This window comes from Sceloporus undulatus, chromosome 5 (genome assembly GCF_019175285.1).
Source record: "Sceloporus undulatus isolate JIND9_A2432 ecotype Alabama chromosome 5, SceUnd_v1.1, whole genome shotgun sequence".
NCBI lineage: Eukaryota > Metazoa > Chordata > Lepidosauria > Squamata > Phrynosomatidae > Sceloporus > Sceloporus undulatus.
This window is the reverse complement of record NC_056526.1, coordinates 13,470,987-13,491,586: the sequence shown is the minus strand read 5'-3', so window position 1 is coordinate 13,491,586 and position 20,600 is coordinate 13,470,987. Positions and strand designations below refer to the sequence as shown.

Sequence of the window (20,600 nt, the reverse complement as noted above, 5' to 3'; positions counted from 1 at the left end):
AGCTCAGCCATGGAAACCTACTATCAGATATAATAATAATAATAATATTTATATCTCGCCTCTCTACAAAATGCAATTGAGGTGCCCAGATATAGGGCAAGTCACACATTCTCTGAGGAAGACAAGGGCAAACCCCCCTGGACAAATTCTGTCAAGAAAACCTTGTGACAGGTTCACCTTATTGTTAGCATAAATAACTTGGGAGCTTATCACGTTTTAAAGTTGAATGTGGGGTGCAGTCAGGTGTTATCACTCAGAAAATGCCATCGATACTGCCGCCCAGCTGCATCCCACCAAAAACCCAGCTAGAAGCCACGCTTAGAGGGCCGATTTTCAAAGCCCGGCTGCATCCCACATTCAACTTTAAAATGGAAGAGGTAAGTCAGGTTATTTAAAAATGCGATAAGCTCCTTGGAGACACACAGCAGCAACATAAGAAAAACAGAGTCTTTTGTCAACTCCTGCAGTTGCACATACTACCACTAGTATGCTATAAAGAGCAAGAATGAAAGAAATGTACCATATTCAAGCAGCTTGCAAAACAGAAAGGTCTAAGATAGTAAAAACAGAACCAGAAGCCATCTGCACCACATATTGTCCCATAGCTGTTTTGAGGTCACTAGCCAACTAACCTATGGGAGAACACCTTACATATGTCAAACTCAGTGATCACATACAGTCAGAGGGTATCAAGTAAAGCCAATTCCCATACCATAGGTGTTCACCTTACCATACTGCTCTCATAAATACTACTAGGAGCCTTCAAAAAATAATTTGAAGGTTTACAATAAATGATTCACACCTTCCATTCCTTTCCACTGCAGTGTAAAGAAAATGATCCGTTATTGAAAGATTTAAATCATTCAGCCTCTGGAGCTAGAAGCATCTAAGGTGATTAACAAAACACTCCCTATGAATGGGAAAGTCAATATAAAAGAGAAAACCAGTACGCATTACAAACCCTATGTCTCTCTTTGGTATTCGATGTTGTTCCTCTGCAGCCTCAGCTGTACCCTCTGATGCAGATAAAGCTGACAACACTGCCTTAGAACCTGTCCTTGACTCTGGCATTTAATGACAGGAGCACTAAGATTGCCATCTGATTGCCTCTTGACTATTCCCTGCTAAATGTATGTAAAATCCATTATACAATAAAGTCATCACTTTGGCATGCACATTAAACAAAATATGAACCTCTAGTGTAAGAGTGGTTGCATCTGTTGTTGTTTTTTACTTGTTTTTACATTAAGCAAAACCTATGTAGACTCCTGCAGCAAACAAATGGGAAATCAGAGCAATGGAAGAGAATGAGATTCTCTCTAGAATGAGATTAATTCTCTCACGGAATAATTGCCTTCTGAGAACAGTCTACAATAAGCTAAGTTCCATACCCATCCCTGTGGGTTCACTCTAAATGGAACTGACTTGGGACTTGTTTTAAAATGGTGAGGATGCAGTTTAACTTCAAGACCTTTCACCATTTCTGTAGCTGTTCTTTTTGCTCAATTTCCTGCTTTTTTACTTACACTCCTCTCGACAGCAATTGTCACACATTTTGTTACAGTTGGCAGAATCCCAGGCCTCATCGAAGTGATGAGCTATCAGCACTCGACGGCATCTGCAAACACAAATCCTAGGATGAAAGCAGGAAATAAATGTATGTGTGTATGCACACAGAGAGCACAAACTGATGCATGGTCAGGGATCATAATAGTCAACTGCCATTTTAGGTAATGTGCATCTTCTTTGGCAATAATGTAAGAAAAGTGAGATTATCTCACTTGGGGGCAAGTAGGCTCTCTGCAGAAACTGAGTTCCTTTACTATACAAATTTGGATATGATCAAGCACTCATGGAATTCTGTGTTTCTACTAATAGATTTGCAAATAGATTTGCAAAGAGGTTAACCTCAGCAATGTGAGAAGCCTTTCCATTTTGTGCTACAGTACAAAGTCTCCCTTACTTTGACGTTTTTATCCACATTTAAGTGTTAGATCTATAATAATAGCAATTATGGCTCCCTCAAACAGAGTTTCAAACACTTCAAATTGTATAAGATTCTGGTTAACAGGAGAGTGCTGGTTAAGCATAACATACTGAGCTTCTGTCATGGTAACTCATGGTTAAGACTGACAAAGGAAGTGAAGGAGAGAAGTCCAAGGCTAGCTTTCAGTTTGCAAATTATGGTTTACAAGGAGCCAAAGACACATACTGACCTGCAAAAAACAACACTTAGTGGTGGGGAACTTTTTATAAATGTGAGAGTGACCTAGTCTGACATTGTATACCTTGCTTGGCACTGAAAGGACCATTATAAATTTTTGTAACCATTTTTAACCATTGAGAAATTCTAAATAAGGATCAAAATAGGGGAAAATCAAGATTCTGCAAACAACAAAGGGCCTCTCAGGTTGGTCTTGAGGGCTCCATCTGCCCTTGTTTTGTCTGAATGAGAGTAGCACATACATTTTACAATATTAATATACATCCTTCTCATCAACATTTGACATCTCCAAGGCTCTAACTGCAAGTACAATTTTTACAGTAAAATCAATAGATATAGTATCTCAGAGAATTCTGTCTCATACACAACACAACCACTTGCCTGCTCATGCTGTGGCAATAGGAAACCATGTCATATAATTTCTGTTGTCCTACATTTTCCATCACCACCATTGTGCTGATTCTGAATATGTCCCCAAAACCATAGTATAAGATGCAGTCAGCTTTCTGGTCATCCCGACCTAGAATGACATTCTGTAAAAAATACTGTTCAGAAACACAAACATCTATGTAGAATTTGTCCTCAACTGGATATACCTGCACGTCCACTCTCCTGGTAATAGTTTTCCATGGATTTGCTCATTGAATGATGTATTACAAATCTCACATCTGGTTTATCAATTCCCATGCCAAAGGCAACAGTGGCCACTACGACCTGAAAGAAACAGAAGATCACAAAAATTAAGACACAAGGGATTGCACTTAACTAGAGAAACTTAAATGTATTATCACATAGTTCACCTGGATTTCGTTGGCAGACCAGTGCTTGTGAACTTTGCTCTTATCTTTGGGTTCCATATTTGCATGGTAGGTCCCTGCTTTGATCCCTAGTTTTTGTAAACTCATTGTAACTTGTTCAGCATCCTTCTGGGAAAAGCAGTAGATAATTCCTGAATCAACAAAATTATTAAGAGTGATGAAATCAAAGAAAAGCCTTACTAACAGCTGGCCTTAGGTAGGGCATGCGAAGAAGCTAAAGTGCTAACTTATATAGGTGGTCTCCTATAGATGCATCTTATAGATGCTATTATGCTCAAGAATTAGCATTTATTCTTTAGTGCGCTCACCTGAAAGACCTTTGTATCGTCTATTGATGAGCTTCACAATGTCTTCAATGAAATCTTGAGCAGTTGATGGCTTTTCTCGAACCTGTAATATAAACAAGGCATTAAAGTGTTTATAGTCCTGTACGTATTTAGTGCTTTGTGAGAGCCAGTGTTGCATAGTGGTTTGAGAGTTGGACTATGACTCTGGAAACCATGGGTCTAATCCCCACTGAACCATGAAGCTCACTGGATGATCTTATGCAAGTCACTCTCTCTCAGCCTCAGAGTATGGCAATGGCAAACCCCCTCTGAATAAATCTCACCAAAAAAACACACCCTGTAGTAGGTTCACCTTAGGGTCACTGTAAGTTGGAAACGACTTGAAGACACACAACAACAACAACAGTTGATTACCATGGTCTTAACAAAACAACTGCAGGCTGTTTTTTAATCTTAAATGTATCTAAGGCTAGAAACTGCCTCCTGCTATGCTTTGCAGAGGCTTCTTTAGTGTAGCGCTCTGCATAAATCAAACAAGAATAGAGAGTAGATATATAATACAGCTGATCCTTATCCTTGAGATGCCATACTTTTTGTACTACAAAGTCTGGTCCTACTGCAGAATAGAATACTTGAGGAGCCAGGAGAGATAGAAGTGCAAGAGTACACATAACTATAGTTTGCTAACACTTTTCCTGCATTATGTTTTGATATCTTAAAAGTAACAAATTAAATGCTATGAATCCAATGATTAAGATGCAACAGATAACATAAAACATTTCCTTCTTCTTAGTCCAGCACACGTCATAAAACAGGTATTAATATAGGCAATTGTGCGAAATAAATTTGGAAGAAGTTCCAAATTAATATAAAAAATTGGTATGGATCCATATCAGCTGAAACTCAGAAAAGCACTAATTAAATGAACCACATTCAGCAAGAAATGGATTAAACAAGTCCTGGAGGGAAGGGGGCCAGAGAAGCTGGACATTCTGATTATATAGTGTCTAAATTCTATAGCTTCTTTCTCCTACAGCAGATCAGTCCATAGGTCCTTGTGCCTTTCCACATTACCTAGGTCTTTCAAGATCCCAAATGACTGGCTCAAAGGAATTGGTCTACACAGTTTGGTTAATGTGTAGATTTTCACCAAAACCTTAAGTGTTTATACTTTTTAGAAGTAGCAAATAGTTTCAGCCTCTGCCCCAAAACTCCTAAAGTTATAATTTTAAAAATGGAATTTATAAATCACTTCTGCCAGTCACAAATACAAATGAATTAAAAAGTAGTTAGCCCAAAATATACAGATCAAATCTCTCTTATTTGAAATGCTTGGGGCCAGAAGTGTTTTGGATTTTGGAATATTTGCATATACATAATGAGATAGCTTGGAGATGGAACCCAAATTTAAATATGAAATTTATTCATATATAACATATACACATAGCCTTAATGTAATTTTATACATAATGTCACACAGAGAAGTAAGCCAAGAAGGGATTGTTCTGGGAGCTTGCAGCTAGAGAATCGATTTAAAGCTCTTTCCCTTATTAAGGAGGGTGAGGAAGAGCAGCATGAACAGACTTCAGGGACAGAGCAAGGGAGCCTGAAAGTTCCACCCGAGGGAACAGTCGCTGTTAAGCCTCGGAGGAGGCTGTGGTTGTAGTGGGGGACTCCTTGCTGAGGGGTACAGAAGCAGTGATTTGTAGGCCTGACAAGATGTCTTGAGAGGTGTGTTGTCTCTCCGGAGCAAAGATCCGTGAGGTGACAGAGAGACTGACAAGACTGGTCAAGCCTACTGACCAATACCCCTTCCTTTTGGTCCACTTGGGAACCAATGATACTGCAAGGCACAGCCTTCAGAACATCAAAAGGGATTATGAGGTGCTTGGTAGGAAGCTGAAAGGAATGGATGCACAGGTTGTCATCTCATCTCTTCTGCCAGTTGAAGGGCACAGTCCAGGAAGGGAGAGGAAAATAGCAGATGTGAACAACTGGTTGCGCAGATGGTGCCGCTGAGAACGATTTGGTTTCTTCTATCATGGGCTGCAGTTCCATGAGGAAAGACTTCTTGCAAGGAATGGGTTGTATCTCACGCCAGTTGCAAGAAATGTTTTTGCCAACAGTCTCAACAACTTGATCAAGAGGGCTTTAAACTGAGTTTCCTGGGGGAGGGAGACAATATTAAGGAAAGCAAAAGGGATGGCGAAAATAGTCAAACTGACATACAGGAAACAAGAAAAAAAGTGCAAGGACCCAACAGTGGGAGGCAAAAAATCTTGCACAGGCAGCAAGTAAAGGAGACTCATGGTTTGCAATGTCTCTACCCTAATGCACAGAGCACGGGAAATAAGCAAGATGAATTCGAACTCCTAGTACAACAAAGCAAATATGATATAATAGGCATCACCGAAACCTGGTGGGATGAGTTTCATAATTGGAATGTGGAAATAGAGGGGTATAACCTTTTTAAGAGAAATAGGCCAAACAGGAAAGGAGGAGGAATAGCACTGTATGTCAGAGATATTTACACCAGTGAAGAGATCTAGGACATCAATCATGGAAGCCAGGTGGAGAGCATCTGGATAAAAATTAAAGGGGAGGGAAAGAACAAGGATGTTATGGTGGGAGTCTACTACAGACCCCCAAGTCAGGTGGAGGAATTGGATGATGCCTTTCTAGAACAGATGACCACACACTCAGAAAGGAGAAATATAGTAGTGATGGGTGACTTCAACTATCCTGATATTTGCTGGAAGTCAAACTCAGCCAAATCCTCAAGGTCTAGCAAATTCCTCACTTGCCTGGAAGACAATTTCATTGTCCAAAAGGTGGAAGAGGCAACAAGGGGGTCAGCTATTTTAGATCTGATCCTAACCAACAAGGATGACCTGGTTAATAGGGTGCAAGTTGTGGGATCATTAGGTGGAAGTGACCATGTTCTCCTGGAGTTTGTTACACAATGAAAAGGAGAAGTCGGGCATAGTCAGACACGCATTCTCGACTTTAGGAGAGCGGATTTCAGTAAACTTAGAGAAGTATTGAGGGTGATCCTGTGGTCAGAAATACAAAAAGAGAAGGGAGTTCAGGACGGATGGGACTTTCTCAAAAGGGAGATACTGAAGGCACAATTTCAAACAGTTCCAGTGAGAAAGAAAAATGAGAGGTGTCTCAAGAAACCAGGATGGATGACTAAGGAACTTTCAACTGAGCTAAGTTTTAAACGGAACATGTATAAGAAATGGAAAAGGGGGGAAATCATGAAAAAGGAATTCAAAGAAATAGCAGGTATGTGTAAGGGTAAAGTCAGAAAAGCTAAGGCGCAGAATGAACTCAGGCTTGCTAGAGGTTAAGAACAACAAAAAGGGCTTTTTTGGATACGTCCGCAGCAAAAGTAGGAAGAAGGAAATGGTAGGGCCACTGCATCAAGAAGATGGCAAAATGTTAACAGGGGACAGAGAAAAGGCAGAACTGCTCAAACACCTTCTTTGCCTCAGTGTTCTCAGAAAAGGAAAAGATACTCAACCTGAGGATAATGGAGCAGAGGACAGATTAGGGGAATTTCAGTACAGAATAAGTAAAGAGATAGTAGAGGATTACCTTGTTAATCTAAATGAATTTAAGTCTCCAGGACCAGATGAACTACATCCAAGGGTATTAAAAGAACTTGCAAATATAATATCAGAGCCATTGGCAATAATCTTTGAGAACTCCTGGAGAACAGGACAAATCCCAGCAGACTGGAGGAGGGCAAACATCGTCCCCATCTTCAAAAAGGGAAAAAAGAGGATCGCATCAATTATCGTCCAGTTAGTCTGACATCTGAACCAGGAAAGATTCTTGAGCAGATCATTAAGCAGAGAGTCTGTGAACATTTAGAAGGCAATTCCATAATCACAAAAAGTCAACACGGGTTTCAGAGAAACGAGTCATGCCAGACAAACCTGATCTCTTTCTTTGATAAAATTACCAGCTTGGTAGATGAAGGGAATGCTGTGGATATAGTATATCTTGATTTCAGTAAGGCCTTTGACAAGGTTTCCCATGACATTCTTGCAAACAAGCTTGTAAAATGTGGGCTAGACAAGGTAACTGTTACATGGATTTGTAATTGGTTGACTGACCGAAGCCAAAGGGTGCTCAACAATGGCTCCTTTTCATCCTGGAGAGAAGTGAGCAGTGGAGGGCTCTGTCCTCAGGCCAGTGCTATTCAACATCTTTATCAATGACCTGGATGACAGAATTGGGAGCATACTTATCAAATTTGCAGATGACACCAAATTAGGAGGAATAGCTAATACTCCAGAGGAAAGGATCAAAATTGAAAATGACCTGAACAGACTAGAAAGCTGGGCCAAAGCTAACAAAATGAAATTCAACACGGAGAAATGTAAGGTACTGCACTTAGGGTGGAAAAATAAAATGCACAGATATAGGATGGGGGACACCTGGCTGAATGAAACTACATGTGAAAGGGATCTAGGAGTCCAAGTAGACCACAAGTTGAACATGAGTCAACAGTGTGATGTGGCAGCTAACAAGGCCAATGCAATTTTAGGCTGCATCAATAAAAGTATAGTGTCTAGATCAAGAGAAGTAATAGTGCCACTGTATTCTGCTTTGGTCAGGCCCCACCTGGAATATTGTGTCCAGTTCTGGGCACCACAATTTAAAAAGGATGTGGAGAAATTGGAGCGTGTCCAAAGGAGGGCAACTAAAATGGTGAAGGGTCTGGAAACCATGCCCTATGAGGAACAACTTAGGGAGCTAGGGATGTTTAGCCTGGAGAAGAGAAGGTTAAGAGGTGATATGATAGCCCTGTTTAAATATTTGAAAGGATGTCATATTGAGGAGGGAGCAAGCTTGTTTTCTGCTGCTCCAGAGAACAGGACTCGGAACAATGGATGCAAGCTACAGGAAAAGAGATTTCACCTCAACAGTAGGAAGAACTTCTTGACAGTAAGGGCTGTTCGACAGTGGAACACACTCCCTCGGAGGGTGATGGGGTCTCCTTCTTTGGAGGTCCTTAAGCAGAGGCTGGATAGCCATCTGTCAGGGATGCTTTGATTTGGATTTCCTGCATGGCAGGGGGTTGGACTGGATGGCCCTTGTGGTCTCTTCCAACTCTATGATTGTATAATATTTTAACAATTTTGTACATGAAACAAAGTTTGCGTACAAGGAATCATCAGAAAGCAAAGATGTCACTAATATTAACAGATGTGGACAATTTTGGAGTATTTCGGATTTTGAAATTCCGGATAAGGGATACGCAACCTGTATTAGATTCAGACCTATATTTAATAATGCTCAGACTTCACAGTTCTCTCCAATAGCAAACACAAGGATTTAAACTTGAACAGAAGACTTTATTGGGATTAAATTAATTTAAATCATAAATATTCTTGCTTGTTAGTAAATTAGACTGAGCACTTTGCTTCTCAGACAGTCTTGGAATAGATTACCTTCTTTAAGACCAGACAGACTTGATAGACATACCTCATAATACAGGTTGGGTCGGTTAAATGAGGCTGTGAAAGTAATACACTTCTGAACACAAAGAATTTTCTGAGCATCACACAGAACATGGCTAGTTGCAGTTGCAGTCAAACCAATCAAAGATGCATTGGGAAACTGGCGCTTTAATATACCAAGTAATTTGTAATCTAGACAGAAGTTAAAGATTAAAAACAGAAATGTTACAAACAAATACAAGCTGCTAACACTATCACCACTATATTCCTAATACTTAGTAAGTGGCAAAATGATTCTGTACGTCTAACTAACCAAATCTCAGTACTGTAGAACTTTGTGATTTTCAAAGTTTAGTTCTGAAAAATCCTAAATTAAACCCAAATGTTAATCTTAGAGTAAAACCACAGACTAATTGTACTTAAATATTTCTTGGTTTTTTTCAAATTTTCATTAATTCAGTTGGTCTACTCTAGTTGAGACTAACAATTAGTTGTAGATTCCTGAATAGAATCTGTAATGGTAGGCATGTTTCTCTGAGTTTACCACCATTGCTCATCTTCCTCTCTAATGCTAGACTGCTGCAGAGTGTTATATGTGGTATAAGGTTCACTCTCAGTTCATAAAGAGCAATGAAAAAGCCACAATAAACATCCTCTGAGATGGAGAGAAATTTCTAGACCAAGCAGGTTGATATGGAAAATATCCTCTAAAAGTGTAAAATTTGAACAGCACAACATTGCCATGCAATGTTAGGTAAATTCAGAAAGTATCCTCATCATGTCAGATTTAGCTAGTCTCTGATGACTTACAAAGTTAGAATAGCAATAGCATGTACATTTCTATACCACTTATCAGTGAACTCTGCACTCTCTAAGCGGTTTACAATCTATAAGCTAATTGCCTCCAACAAGCTGGGTACTCATTCTAATGACCTATGAAAGGATGGAAGGCTGAGTCAACCTTGGAGCCCCTGGGATAAAACTCACAACCTTGTGGCTGCATTACAGGCATTTAACCACTGTGTTACCAAGGCTCCTAGAATGGCTGATTCAAAAATGTGAAGGTTTCCCATAAGAATGGTAAAAAGCACATCATCATTTGAAATTATAGTTTTTAGAAGGAACATTGCTTTCAGTTAGAAACTTTATTGTATGTGTCCTGCTACAGAGGTGCATGCACTACGTGAGCATCCCATTGAAAGGTAATATAGAATACAGGGGGCTGTGAATAGCAGCTCACACTACAACATAATAGACCAATATTAATGGTGCCAACTGATATGGATGAAGTACCTCCACTATAATTGGATCCTAGTTATTTGTCATTCAAGAATTCTGCAAGAGGCTCTGGAACAACATTCCTCTATATGGTACTTTCCAGATATGTCGGATTACGACTCCCACCATCCCTAGCCAGCAGGGTGAATTCCCATTCAGTAGGGATGTCAGGAGATGTAGTCCAACAAATCAAGAGGGAGTCAGGATAGAGAAGGCTGGCTTTGAACAGTGGGGAATTTGCCCTTGCACCAAATCAGACCATCTAGCTTACTGTTGCCTAGAGAAACTGGCAATAACTCTATAGGACTGCATAGAGAGAGTTCTTTCCCAAGTCTAAAAAGCAATGCTGGTGAAACCTCATAAGGAAAACATGGGCTCTGCCAATGAACAACTGTATACCCATTACATCTTACCTAGCACAAATGTGTAATAAAATGCAGACAACGTTTCCAGGGAGGATAAAACAGTAGCAATGATATTTACATTCCCTAGGGAGAGGAGTGGGACTTCTGCCTGTCCAGATGTAAGCTCCTTCTAAATAGACATACCAGGCCTGAAGTCATGTCCCCACTGGCTGCAGCAATGGACTTCATCCACCGCAATGCGTGAAAGCCTTCCTGCTTGATAAGCTTTTTCCAGCTTCGACATAAACATCTTGCTTTTTGCAATCTTCTCTGGGGTCACATAAATGAGTTTTAGCTGTGAACTGTGGGACAGCATTTCAGCATGGACCCATTTTACATGTTCCTATTTCAGAAGAAGAATAGCATGACAAAACACTCACTACACATTGAAGGCATGAAAGCATGAAAGTGACAGCATACAATAAATAGTAATGCTGCTTCTTATGTTAGAAAATTCCAGTGGCACCTAGTAGACTCTTGATTATGGGTTGAATCCCAGAATTGTGTCTCAGCAGGTAATCTCTGCCAAATACTGGAAAACATATTGCAAATATATAAAGATGATAACTATTTGCTAACAAAGTCTCAATGAGCACATTATGGCGAGAATTACTTCCCTGCAACCAATGAGAAAGCACCTGAAATTTCTTATGACAGTAGCAACCACATAGCCCCAAATCATTCAAATACCAGCCTGATCTGGTCTTATAGTAATTATTCCTTACATGAAATTTATTACTGCTCACAGAGCACTACCTACACCTAATCGAGGCTGGAAAATTCCAAAACAGATTTTAAAAAATACAATGAAGACAGGACGCAATTCCAACATCAATTTCGGGGATACTGGGGGCAGAAAAAGTAAAATATGGCTTGTCTTCCAAGGCAAAAAGTGTAATTTCCATGTTGGAAATTTCCATTTAGAAATTAAGCACTGAATTCCACACTGTTTAATCTTTTGTGCAACTGAACAACAAAGAGACAAACTAGATCTGTTATCACTAGGTAAAGAAAGTTGTAAAGACTATTATTTTTCCCTTGCCAATCTGTATTTCACTGACAATTTTCAAAACTCATACCAATAAATAAAAACAACTGCAGTCATTTATGGACACAGCTTTCAAATAAGAGGCAGCATGCCAAGAGCCAATATCCAAGTTTGGCATCCAGTCATACCTTGCTGCTTGATGCATTCAGTAAAGTTGCAGAAACTTCAAGTTGTTCTAACATCATTAGCTGATCCTCCATAAGTGAGATAAGAGGACATATCACAAGTGTGAAACCTTAAAACAAACAAACAAACAAACAAAAGATCTTTTGTCTTAGTTCCTGGAAAGATTTCACCTTATTGCATTTAGCACATGGCAATTATTTATTTAAAGTATTTCTGGACCACCTCCAGGCCCACAAGGGCTCCAAAAGTGATGAACAAATGAAAACCAATTAAAACAGCACAAAGATAAAAATATTTTAAAGCACAATAAAATACTCTTTAAAAAAATCTTAAAAGCAATCTAAAAACAATCCTAGAATCCAGTTTAAAACAATTAAAGCAACAATTTCAAACACTGAAGGCTATGCAGAACAGTATTATTCTGGCTGACTCCAAAGTTACTCAGCTCTGTTAAAGCTAGCTGATACAATAGGTCAAAAAATAATATCAGAACATCTTTTCAATTTGAAAATAATAGAATAGGGGCACCACTGGGCTTTTGAACAAATAAAACATTCAGCAACTGATATATGCTTTTAGGTACTAGAGATGATAAGTAATAAAAAAGAGAATTTATTTAAAGAGGAAAGATGCAGAATGGATTTTGAAATGTAAAAGGGGATTTGAATGAAGATTTGGAGATACAATGTTTAATATAAAAATTCTAGAATAAATGGTTATAGACTATATACAACTTTTTTGATCTACTGCATCAGCTAGATAAAACAGAGCTAAGTAATTCTGGGGATAGGTTACATTGTATGTCTTCTCATTCGTTCTCTTTGATGAAGCCTTCTCCAAAAATCCATAAACATGAACTCATTGGTAGACTTATTTCCTTCCTTCCCATAAACAGAAGGCCACTTTGATTGAGAGCGCAGACTGCAACTGTAGAAATGTCTGATAATTGGTATCTATATACTCATATGTATAATAGAAACTACAGTGGTACCCCGGGATACGAATTACCCAGGTTACGAATTTTTCGGGTTACGAAAAAATCCCATAGGGATTTATTGTTTCGGCTTACGAAGGTTTTTTCGGGTTACGAAAAAACCCCGGCGCTGTTTTCAATGGAGCCGCGGCAGAGCCGCGGCTTTTTTTCCATTAGCGCCTATGGCAATTCGGGTTACGAAGGTTTTTCGGGTTACGAAATTAGCCGCGGAACGAATTAATTTCGTAACCCGAGGTACCACTGTATTTAATTTTAAAGAAATTGTGTTTTTATAGGCGGTTTATATGTTGTCTCAATACCACAATTATAATAAATGTGTTTTTGTCTATTTTATAATAGCCCCTGAAGAAGGCCAAATAGTGATAAGGCTAAATTATGTTGGGTTTTAAAAAAAGCTAATTTTAGCAGTTACAAACTATTTTCTTCACTCTCCCTGCCACCCAAAATGTGTGTTGGGATTTTTAAAGAAATAAAAGGTTTTGGACCATTATACTGCTCGAGTCCAGGTTATTTGAAGGACCGTATCTCCCTGTATGAGCCCATTAAAGTCTTGAGATCCTCTGGAGAGGCCCTTTGCTCTGTCCCACAATTCTCTCAGGCTTATTTGGTGGGAACCAAGGAGAGGGCCCTCTCCGTGGCCGCTCCCAATCTCTGGAACTCCCTCCTTAGAGAGGCCAGGATGGCTCCATCTTTGCTTTCTTTTCGACAGTTGATAATTTTTTTTATATAGCCAGGCGTTTGCATATTGCCATGGATGCTGTTTTGTTTTTGTTTTAAAGAGTTTTAAATTTTAATAATGTAATGTTTTAATCGTATGAACTGTTTAATTTTTTTAAAACTTGTTGTATTTTAAAGGTTTCATACTGCTTTAACTTAGAATGTTTTAAATTTTGCTAGCTGCCTTGAGTCCCTGTACCGGGAGGAAGGCAGGATATAAATAAATAGGATGATGATGATGATGATGATGTGGCACTTCCATCTTTCAGTTTAGCAGCTGCCACAAAGAGCGTGGGTTACTGAAGTCTGGTTTGGCCTGCTGTTTTATGTGCCTAAATTGGTTCCAACCTATAGAATAAGATGTTGGCTTCACATTTTATGCTTTGATTTAGCACTGGCTTCATTCCTTTGGTTGGGAGTTAAGGCAACGATTGTTCTTAATCCATAGCTAAACCTTCTCCCCACGCTCTACATTTGTCTGCCCTTGAAAAGTGTTCTGAAGCTGCATGACTATGCAGCCCATCATCAATGGTATTTATGGATCGTCCTTATTTAACTGGGAAATATTAGCTTGTAGAATTTCTAATGAATGTGGTAGACTGGTGTAAGAAGATGCAATTTAGTTTGGTGCACTGGCCAATTTCAACATGATTCCCTGGTTTACACTATTTGTCAACATCACAGTATGTGAATGCAAAATTCTTGTGAGCATGTTTTTCAAGGTAGTGAGAGAGTGATTCAAAGGTAACTTACGTTTTGTAAACTGATGAGCATAAATATTTCAGTGGAATACAGAAATTATCTTATTAAAACACTAGCCATAACACCACTTATCTTATATTTTACCTCCTCCAACCACATAGCAACATAATACTTGTACAGTGGGTCCTTGGTATATGCGGAGATCCGTTCCGGACCCCCCCGCGTATGTCAAAATCCGCGTATGCTCAAGCCCCATTCTGTCCAATGGCGGTGTGTGTGCATGCGCGCCACCATTGGACAGAAAAGTCCCCCTCCTCTTTCCCCCCTCCCTCCCTATAACCTACCTACCTTCCCTCCCTCCTTACCTGGGTTGCTGCGCCGCCGCCGCCGTGTTCTTGCTGCTGCCGCCGCGGCAGCAGCAAATTCCAGGTGCTGCTCCTGGAGGTCTCTTGACCTCCAGGAGCAGCACCCGGATTTTGCTGCGGTGGCAGCAGCAGCAGCGAGAACGCCGCGGCGGCGCGGCGACCCAGGTAAGGAGGGAGGGAGGGAGGATGGGAGGGAGGGAAGGTAGGTAGGTTATAGGTAGGTAGGTAGGAGGGAGGGAGGGAAGTTAGGAAGGAAGGGGAAAAGAGGAGGGGAGGAGGGGGACTTTGTTCGCCATTGGGAACAACTTCCGGGTTTGCCATGCGTGTATGCTCAAATCCGCGCATGGCAAATCTGTGTATAAGGAGGGCCAACTGTATAATCAGTGCTGTTTTGCTTATAAAACTGGTGTACATACCACCAGAACAGACTGCTGGTAGCTGATAACACAAACTCTTTCCACCACCCGTAGGCATAACAAGGAACACATCTTTTCCTGCCATTGTAACATTGATAGTTTCCAGTTGCAAAGGTCTAAATCTGGGTAGCTTGAAGTTACTTTGCAACATATCTCTGACCTTTGTGGACCATGGAAAATCTATAAAAAAGAAATAGCAATTTTAAAACCATCTTGGAATTCATTGCAAAGAACAGAAAAATAGATGACAAGTCACATTCTACAAAGGAGTTTTAGAAAACCTCTACCAAGGTAACTTTTCAGTCCCCAAAATGTTAAGTACTGAGTGCAGGATACACATAAGTTCATGATGGGCCATTAAAGCAACCAAAAGGAAAGCTGTACACAGTGAATAGGAGTATCCATTTGCCTTGTGCCTGCCCTTTTCTCTTCTTGGCCCCCAACCAACTACTAAACTTATTGTGAGATGAATACAATCACTTAAGGTCAGCGAGCTATTACTTCCTTCAGAAGTGGACTTAGAAGTTTCTGGGTATGTCACCTGCATTGTCAAGTAAAATGTGAAGATACCAGCTGAAACTTAGGGTTCCTTTTATCTCTGGATGGATGGATGGATGACATACTGATGGCCATTTCTGGGACAAACTTAATTGTTAAATTAACTGGGAAATAATCGGATTCAAATGAGAATTTGATGTGAACTGAACATATGTTAACTGTGCAATATTTATTCTGCATCCACATGAACTTTGGTACTTAAATCTCATTTAAACTTGAAGAGCAGAATAACCAAACTATTAGGAAAATTGTGTTGGTTGCACACTTAGAAATAACTTTGTAATGATCACTCAAAAAACCCCATACCTGGTTATAACATATATTTCAATGTTAGTGTTTGCAAACAATTTAAATGACAGCACAAGGACGTGAATGTAACAGCATCTTATCTTGCACACCTTCCTTGTTCCAGCTTTCTGCTGCTGATTCAGTATTTTTGCTGCTCCCACTCTCAGTATCAGAAAATTGTTTTATTTTCTTTGCCAGGACTGTCTTCTTCTTAAGAAGTTCCTGCTGACGTTCCAGAAGTTCTTGAACTTGGAGCTCCACTGCCTGCAGTTCACTATCAACAGAAGCAAGTTCCTCTTGCAGCACTAAAGCGGAAGGAGAATGTACACATTTCAACATTTGTCTTCTTTATTTTCACTGGGCAGTTAACCCAACTAGGACTCAATGCAAGGAGTCCTCCTGCTCTTTCCTCTCATCCTCCAGGAGACAGAAACTTTATGGGGTGGTCAGGGTTGCCTACCCATTCCTCTTCTTTTCCGCTCACTTTGAAAAAAAGTGTTCGACATGGCCTTCCTGATGTTGCTGAACTGCAACATCTCACTATTGGCTGCTGGTGCAGGGAAATGCAGTCAAACAACATCTGAAGGCCCACATGATTCCCATCCCTGGTTTAACACAGGAACCTGCCTCAAACTAAGGGCTGAAACAGAAGGCCCAGTAAAGCTCACTTCTCTCTGGCTTGGGGGCGAGGCATTTAGACATGCCCCCCAAGCCGGACAAAAGCTACGCTGGTGATTACACACCAGCCGGCTTCTATCCAGCTTGGGGGCGTGGCATTTAGATGCCCCACACCTCTCCGGAGACAAAGGGGCAGCTTTTTTTCACCCCAAATAGGAGTGGATCTTTTCTGTTCCTAGTTGAGGTGGAAGCTGGCTGGATTGGGGCCACATGTTTGTTTGTCATGGCCCCAATCCAGCCTAAATGGGGCAGCCCACCTTTTGCCCCTAAATCAGACCATTGGCCCAACCATCTCAGTAGTGTAAAGCTGTGACTAGCAGCGTAACAGATCCCATCTCCAAGTTGTTCACTCAGACACCAACCCTTGGATTCCTGTCACTCAGTATTTCCACAGCTCCAAACCCCTTTCTGGGTTTAGTAACTATACTCTAAAGTAACTTCAACACTGAAAAAAAGTATATGGTCTGTGTTGGGCTCAAGGTGGTAATGCATGACCAATTCTTACTTTACCCATTTAAATAAAAGATTTCAAGACATAGGTATAGAACAACAAAACAAAGGTTTATTTACTAACAATTCCTCTAACAATTCAGTTACAATCAAAGTAACAATTTTTACCTGAAGTCTTTACCTAATGTTTCAGTACACTCTCAACTCCCACATAAGTCTCTATTCCTAACTGGCCTCTGTTATCTGTCTCTATCTCTATTTTTGATGGCCCTATCTGACCAGTTAACATCCGTCTCTCTTTCTATATTCTTCCCCTTAGTATCTCCATCCTCTGGTCAGCATTCTAAGAGCTGTGATTGGTTGGCTTTACTCAGACTTCTAAAGAATCACAGGCAGCAACAGCTCTCCAGAGTTTCCAGCAGGATTCTTTCCTAGCCTACTTGGAGAGTGGAGTGCTCAGCCACCAAAGAATTAACTAGACCAACCATGCTTACCGTATATACTCCACTATAAGTCGAGAAATTAATGCCCCAAATAGATTCCAAAATCATGGGTTGACTTATATATGGGGCAATAAGTTAACACTGGTTATAAAGTTCCTAAAAGAAGTTCCCACCCTTCCTTTGTAGCCAGGGATCTTTAAACAGCTTCCTGTTTCAGTCCCCATAAGCACTCTCCTCTTTCTCTCTCTGTGCATCTTATCCCTCTGCCTTCCATCGCAGTCAGAGCTAACAAACAGCTGATGAGACAAAGGAGATGAGGAGGAAGGGAGGGAGAGAGTTTGTCTCCCTGTTTGAATCCATGTGCGTTCTCATGTGTGTGATCCCTCAGCCTTCCTTCCTAGCAGAGCTTACAAGGGGGAGAGAGAGAGAAAGAGTTTGCCTCCCTGTTTGAATCCATGTGCGTTCTCGTGTATGTGATCCCTCAGCCTTCCTTCCTAGCAGAGTTTACAAGGGGGGCGGGGAGAGAGAGAGAGTTTGCTTCCCTGTTTGAGTCCCCGCACTCTCTTCTGTCTCTCTCACTCTAGGTACCTTATCCATCAACCTTCCTTCATAGCCAAAGCTAACAAACAGTTGGTGAGGCAAAGCAGAGGGAGAGAGTATGCTGAGGCGTGTACCCTGTTTTTCAAGCCATGAGCCTTGGAAATCCTGGGAGTGAAGGGAAGAGAAAGAGAGGTTTGTACCCTGTTTCGCACTCCATGAGCCTTGGAAATCCTGGGGGTGAAGGGAAGAGAAAGAGAGAGAGGTTTGTACACCATTTTGCAAGGCATGAGCCTTGGAAATCCTGGTAGTAAAGGGAGGGGGGAGAGAGAGTGTGTGTATGTGCGCTCTGAGGTTAGTTTCCCCATTTTTCATGCTGACACTGTGACCCTTGGGAGAGGTCCAGAGAGGGAGAAGTAGGGAGGGAAATTGTGCTTTGTTTCCCCCTTTAGATCTTTTGTAACATGCCCCAATATATGCCCTCGATTTATCCACAGGTCATATCAAAATCCATGATTTTGTCCCCAAAAATTGCCCTCGACTGATACATGAGGTCAACTTATATTCAAGTATATACGGTAGCTTCTGAAAACAGACAAGATCAGGTGTGCCCAGCATCACATATTGTTAACACGTGTGAGACCTAATCTCTCATGAGATTCCTATATCCAGTTATTTTCCCCAGATTGCCATCGCCCCCGTATTGTTTCACATTCAGCTTTATACAGTTTGGCTGAAAACCAGAGAAATAAGTGAAAAACTTTATCCCACAATTTTCCCATTTCTTTTCTAGATAATGGAGAGATTTTATAGGCACTGCTGACATTGTCAAATAAACTGATGTGAAAGACTTGGTTACCTGAAAGAGTTGTTGCCATCTTCGGTATCAAAAATGCACCTCACTTGATAAATAAGTACAGACCAAAGCAATCCTCTGTTTCTTCCTAAAAGGAATTTCAAAAGGATAATTTAAATAAATAAATAAGGTTTAAACAAACAAACAAAAACTCTTGACAGTCTACAAACATAATAGCTTTCATAAAGACAAAATTAACCCATCATAAGCAACTGTACATTTCTTTGGAATGAAACAGCTGATATGTTACAGAATATATAAATGAATACTTTTGGTGGGAAGGTTATTTATTTGTTTAATATATACCCTGCTTTTTCTTAGTAGAGAACCCAAAGGTAGGCAACCTGCAAATCCCACTGCCTTCCACTTTCAGCGATTAGGGCAGACTGGACTGTAACTCAGTCTCATACTGATAAGAACTAACTTACTGGATCTTACATCTGAGGAAGGAGTCCAAGTCCACAAAAGCTTATCTACTACATCTTCCTCTCACTTGGTCTCAAAGGCACTACAAGATCCTTTTGCATACTGTATTCCAGACTAACATGGCTATGTCTCTGACTTTTACAGGATTCTGTTCATGTTATCACACTTCTTGCTATCTGGAGTACACTGCAAGGATATTGTAAAGCCTCTTCCTCCCTCCCTCTCTCTCTCTCTTTCCTTCCCCTTGTAGTGAGGAGATAATGCCAGATTACACTCTGCAGAAGTATTCTAATCCCAGAGTCTTGCAGGGCTGCCAGTGATCTCTTTGCACTCAAACGCCACCTCCATCACCCTTATGCAGGGTTGGTGTCCGTCACTCTCCCCTTCCCTGTCTTATAAAGGGAAGTATTACAAGAATTACAGGGCTGTAAATGAACCAAGGAATTCAAGAAGAAAACCAGCATGTGCTTTACAGATTACAGCAAAGTCTTTGCCTGAACAGATAATGAAAAGCCATGGAATGCTCTTAGAAGACATGGGAGTGCAACTGCATTGGATGGGAAATCTGCACTTAAGGCAAGAGGCTACTCTTGGAACAGAATATGGAGAAACCAAATGGTTTCCCAACCGAACGGTTGCTCTATTTGTTTAACTTGTAGACAGAAACCATCATACGAAGATCATGGCTGGACTCTGAGGGAGCAGGAGTAAAGATGGGAGGAAGGAACATCCGCAGTGTAAGATATGTGGATGATAGCATACTACTAGTGGAAAACATTAGACATGGGAGAATTACAGAAGAAGGTAGGAAGAAAGAGCAAAGGAAGGTTTACTGCTGAACAGAAAGGAAGCAAAAATAATGGCCACATAAATCCAATCTAGAAAACGAGGAAAAGCTTCCCAAGCCTTGGATCAGACATCGATCAGAACAGGAACGCAAAGGGCAGCCATGAAAGAACCAGACAGCCCTCCCTCCCTTCCAGCTGCCGCCAGAGGATGGGAAGCACCTGCAGAACCCACTGCGCTCCATTCCCTTCTCCTTCTGGGTCATGCTTTGCTTAGACGCTAAACCCGAGAGCAGGGGACTCTCCAAATACCAGCTTGTCATCTGCTCGGCTACAATCTGTGGCGCCTCAGTCTACAGGAGCCACTCGGAGCAGAGGAGGGCAGGCAGCCTTAGAGCCACAGAGTCGGAAGAGACCCCAGCCCAGCCCCTTCTGCCCTGCAGGAGCTCTCAGGGACCGAGGAGCCTCCGCCACCTTCCGAGGAAGGCGAGTGTCCTGGAAGACGCCTCCTCAGGGTCGCCATGACTTGCTTGAGGGCAGTTAATAGCAAACAACAAGACAAGACCTTCGCTTTGCAGAAGGAGTCTCGCTATTCCTCCTCAGTCAGGACCGACTTCCTCCTCCTCTTCCCTCACTCTAACGCAGCCGGCATCTTTTTGTCCCTCCGACCCCGCTTCCGGTTTCTCCCAGCCAATCCCCGCCCGCGGGGCCGCGCTCTCCTCTGAT

The 20,600-nt window shown here is 41.1% G+C and overlaps 1 protein-coding gene across 2 annotated transcripts in view; it reads right to left on the bottom strand.

The window, feature by feature from the left end:
• Positions 1-20,561, bottom strand: part of RECQL (RecQ like helicase) — a 23,488-nt gene extending 2,927 nt beyond the window's left edge. The window contains exons 1-12 of one of the 2 annotated variants that reach the window (XM_042470095.1): positions 20,440-20,561; positions 18,667-18,751; positions 15,810-16,004; positions 14,854-15,033; positions 11,662-11,768; positions 10,630-10,828; positions 8,829-8,995; positions 3,351-3,432; positions 3,025-3,173; positions 2,821-2,938; positions 2,606-2,744; positions 1,527-1,633 (exon numbers count right to left, since the gene is read on the bottom strand). In XM_042470095.1, coding sequence (XP_042326029.1) covers positions 1,527-1,633; positions 2,606-2,744; positions 2,821-2,938; positions 3,025-3,173; positions 3,351-3,432; positions 8,829-8,995; positions 10,630-10,828; positions 11,662-11,768; positions 14,854-15,033; positions 15,810-16,004; positions 18,667-18,685 — 1,462 coding nt within the window. In that variant the 5' untranslated portion in view covers positions 18,686-18,751; positions 20,440-20,561. The remainder of the gene's footprint in view (positions 1-1,526; positions 1,634-2,605; positions 2,745-2,820; positions 2,939-3,024; positions 3,174-3,350; positions 3,433-8,828; positions 8,996-10,629; positions 10,829-11,661; positions 11,769-14,853; positions 15,034-15,809; positions 16,005-18,666; positions 18,752-20,439) is intronic. The other variant, XM_042470096.1, reaches the window with a different exon arrangement.
• Between the last annotated feature and the right edge of the window lie 39 nt (positions 20,562-20,600).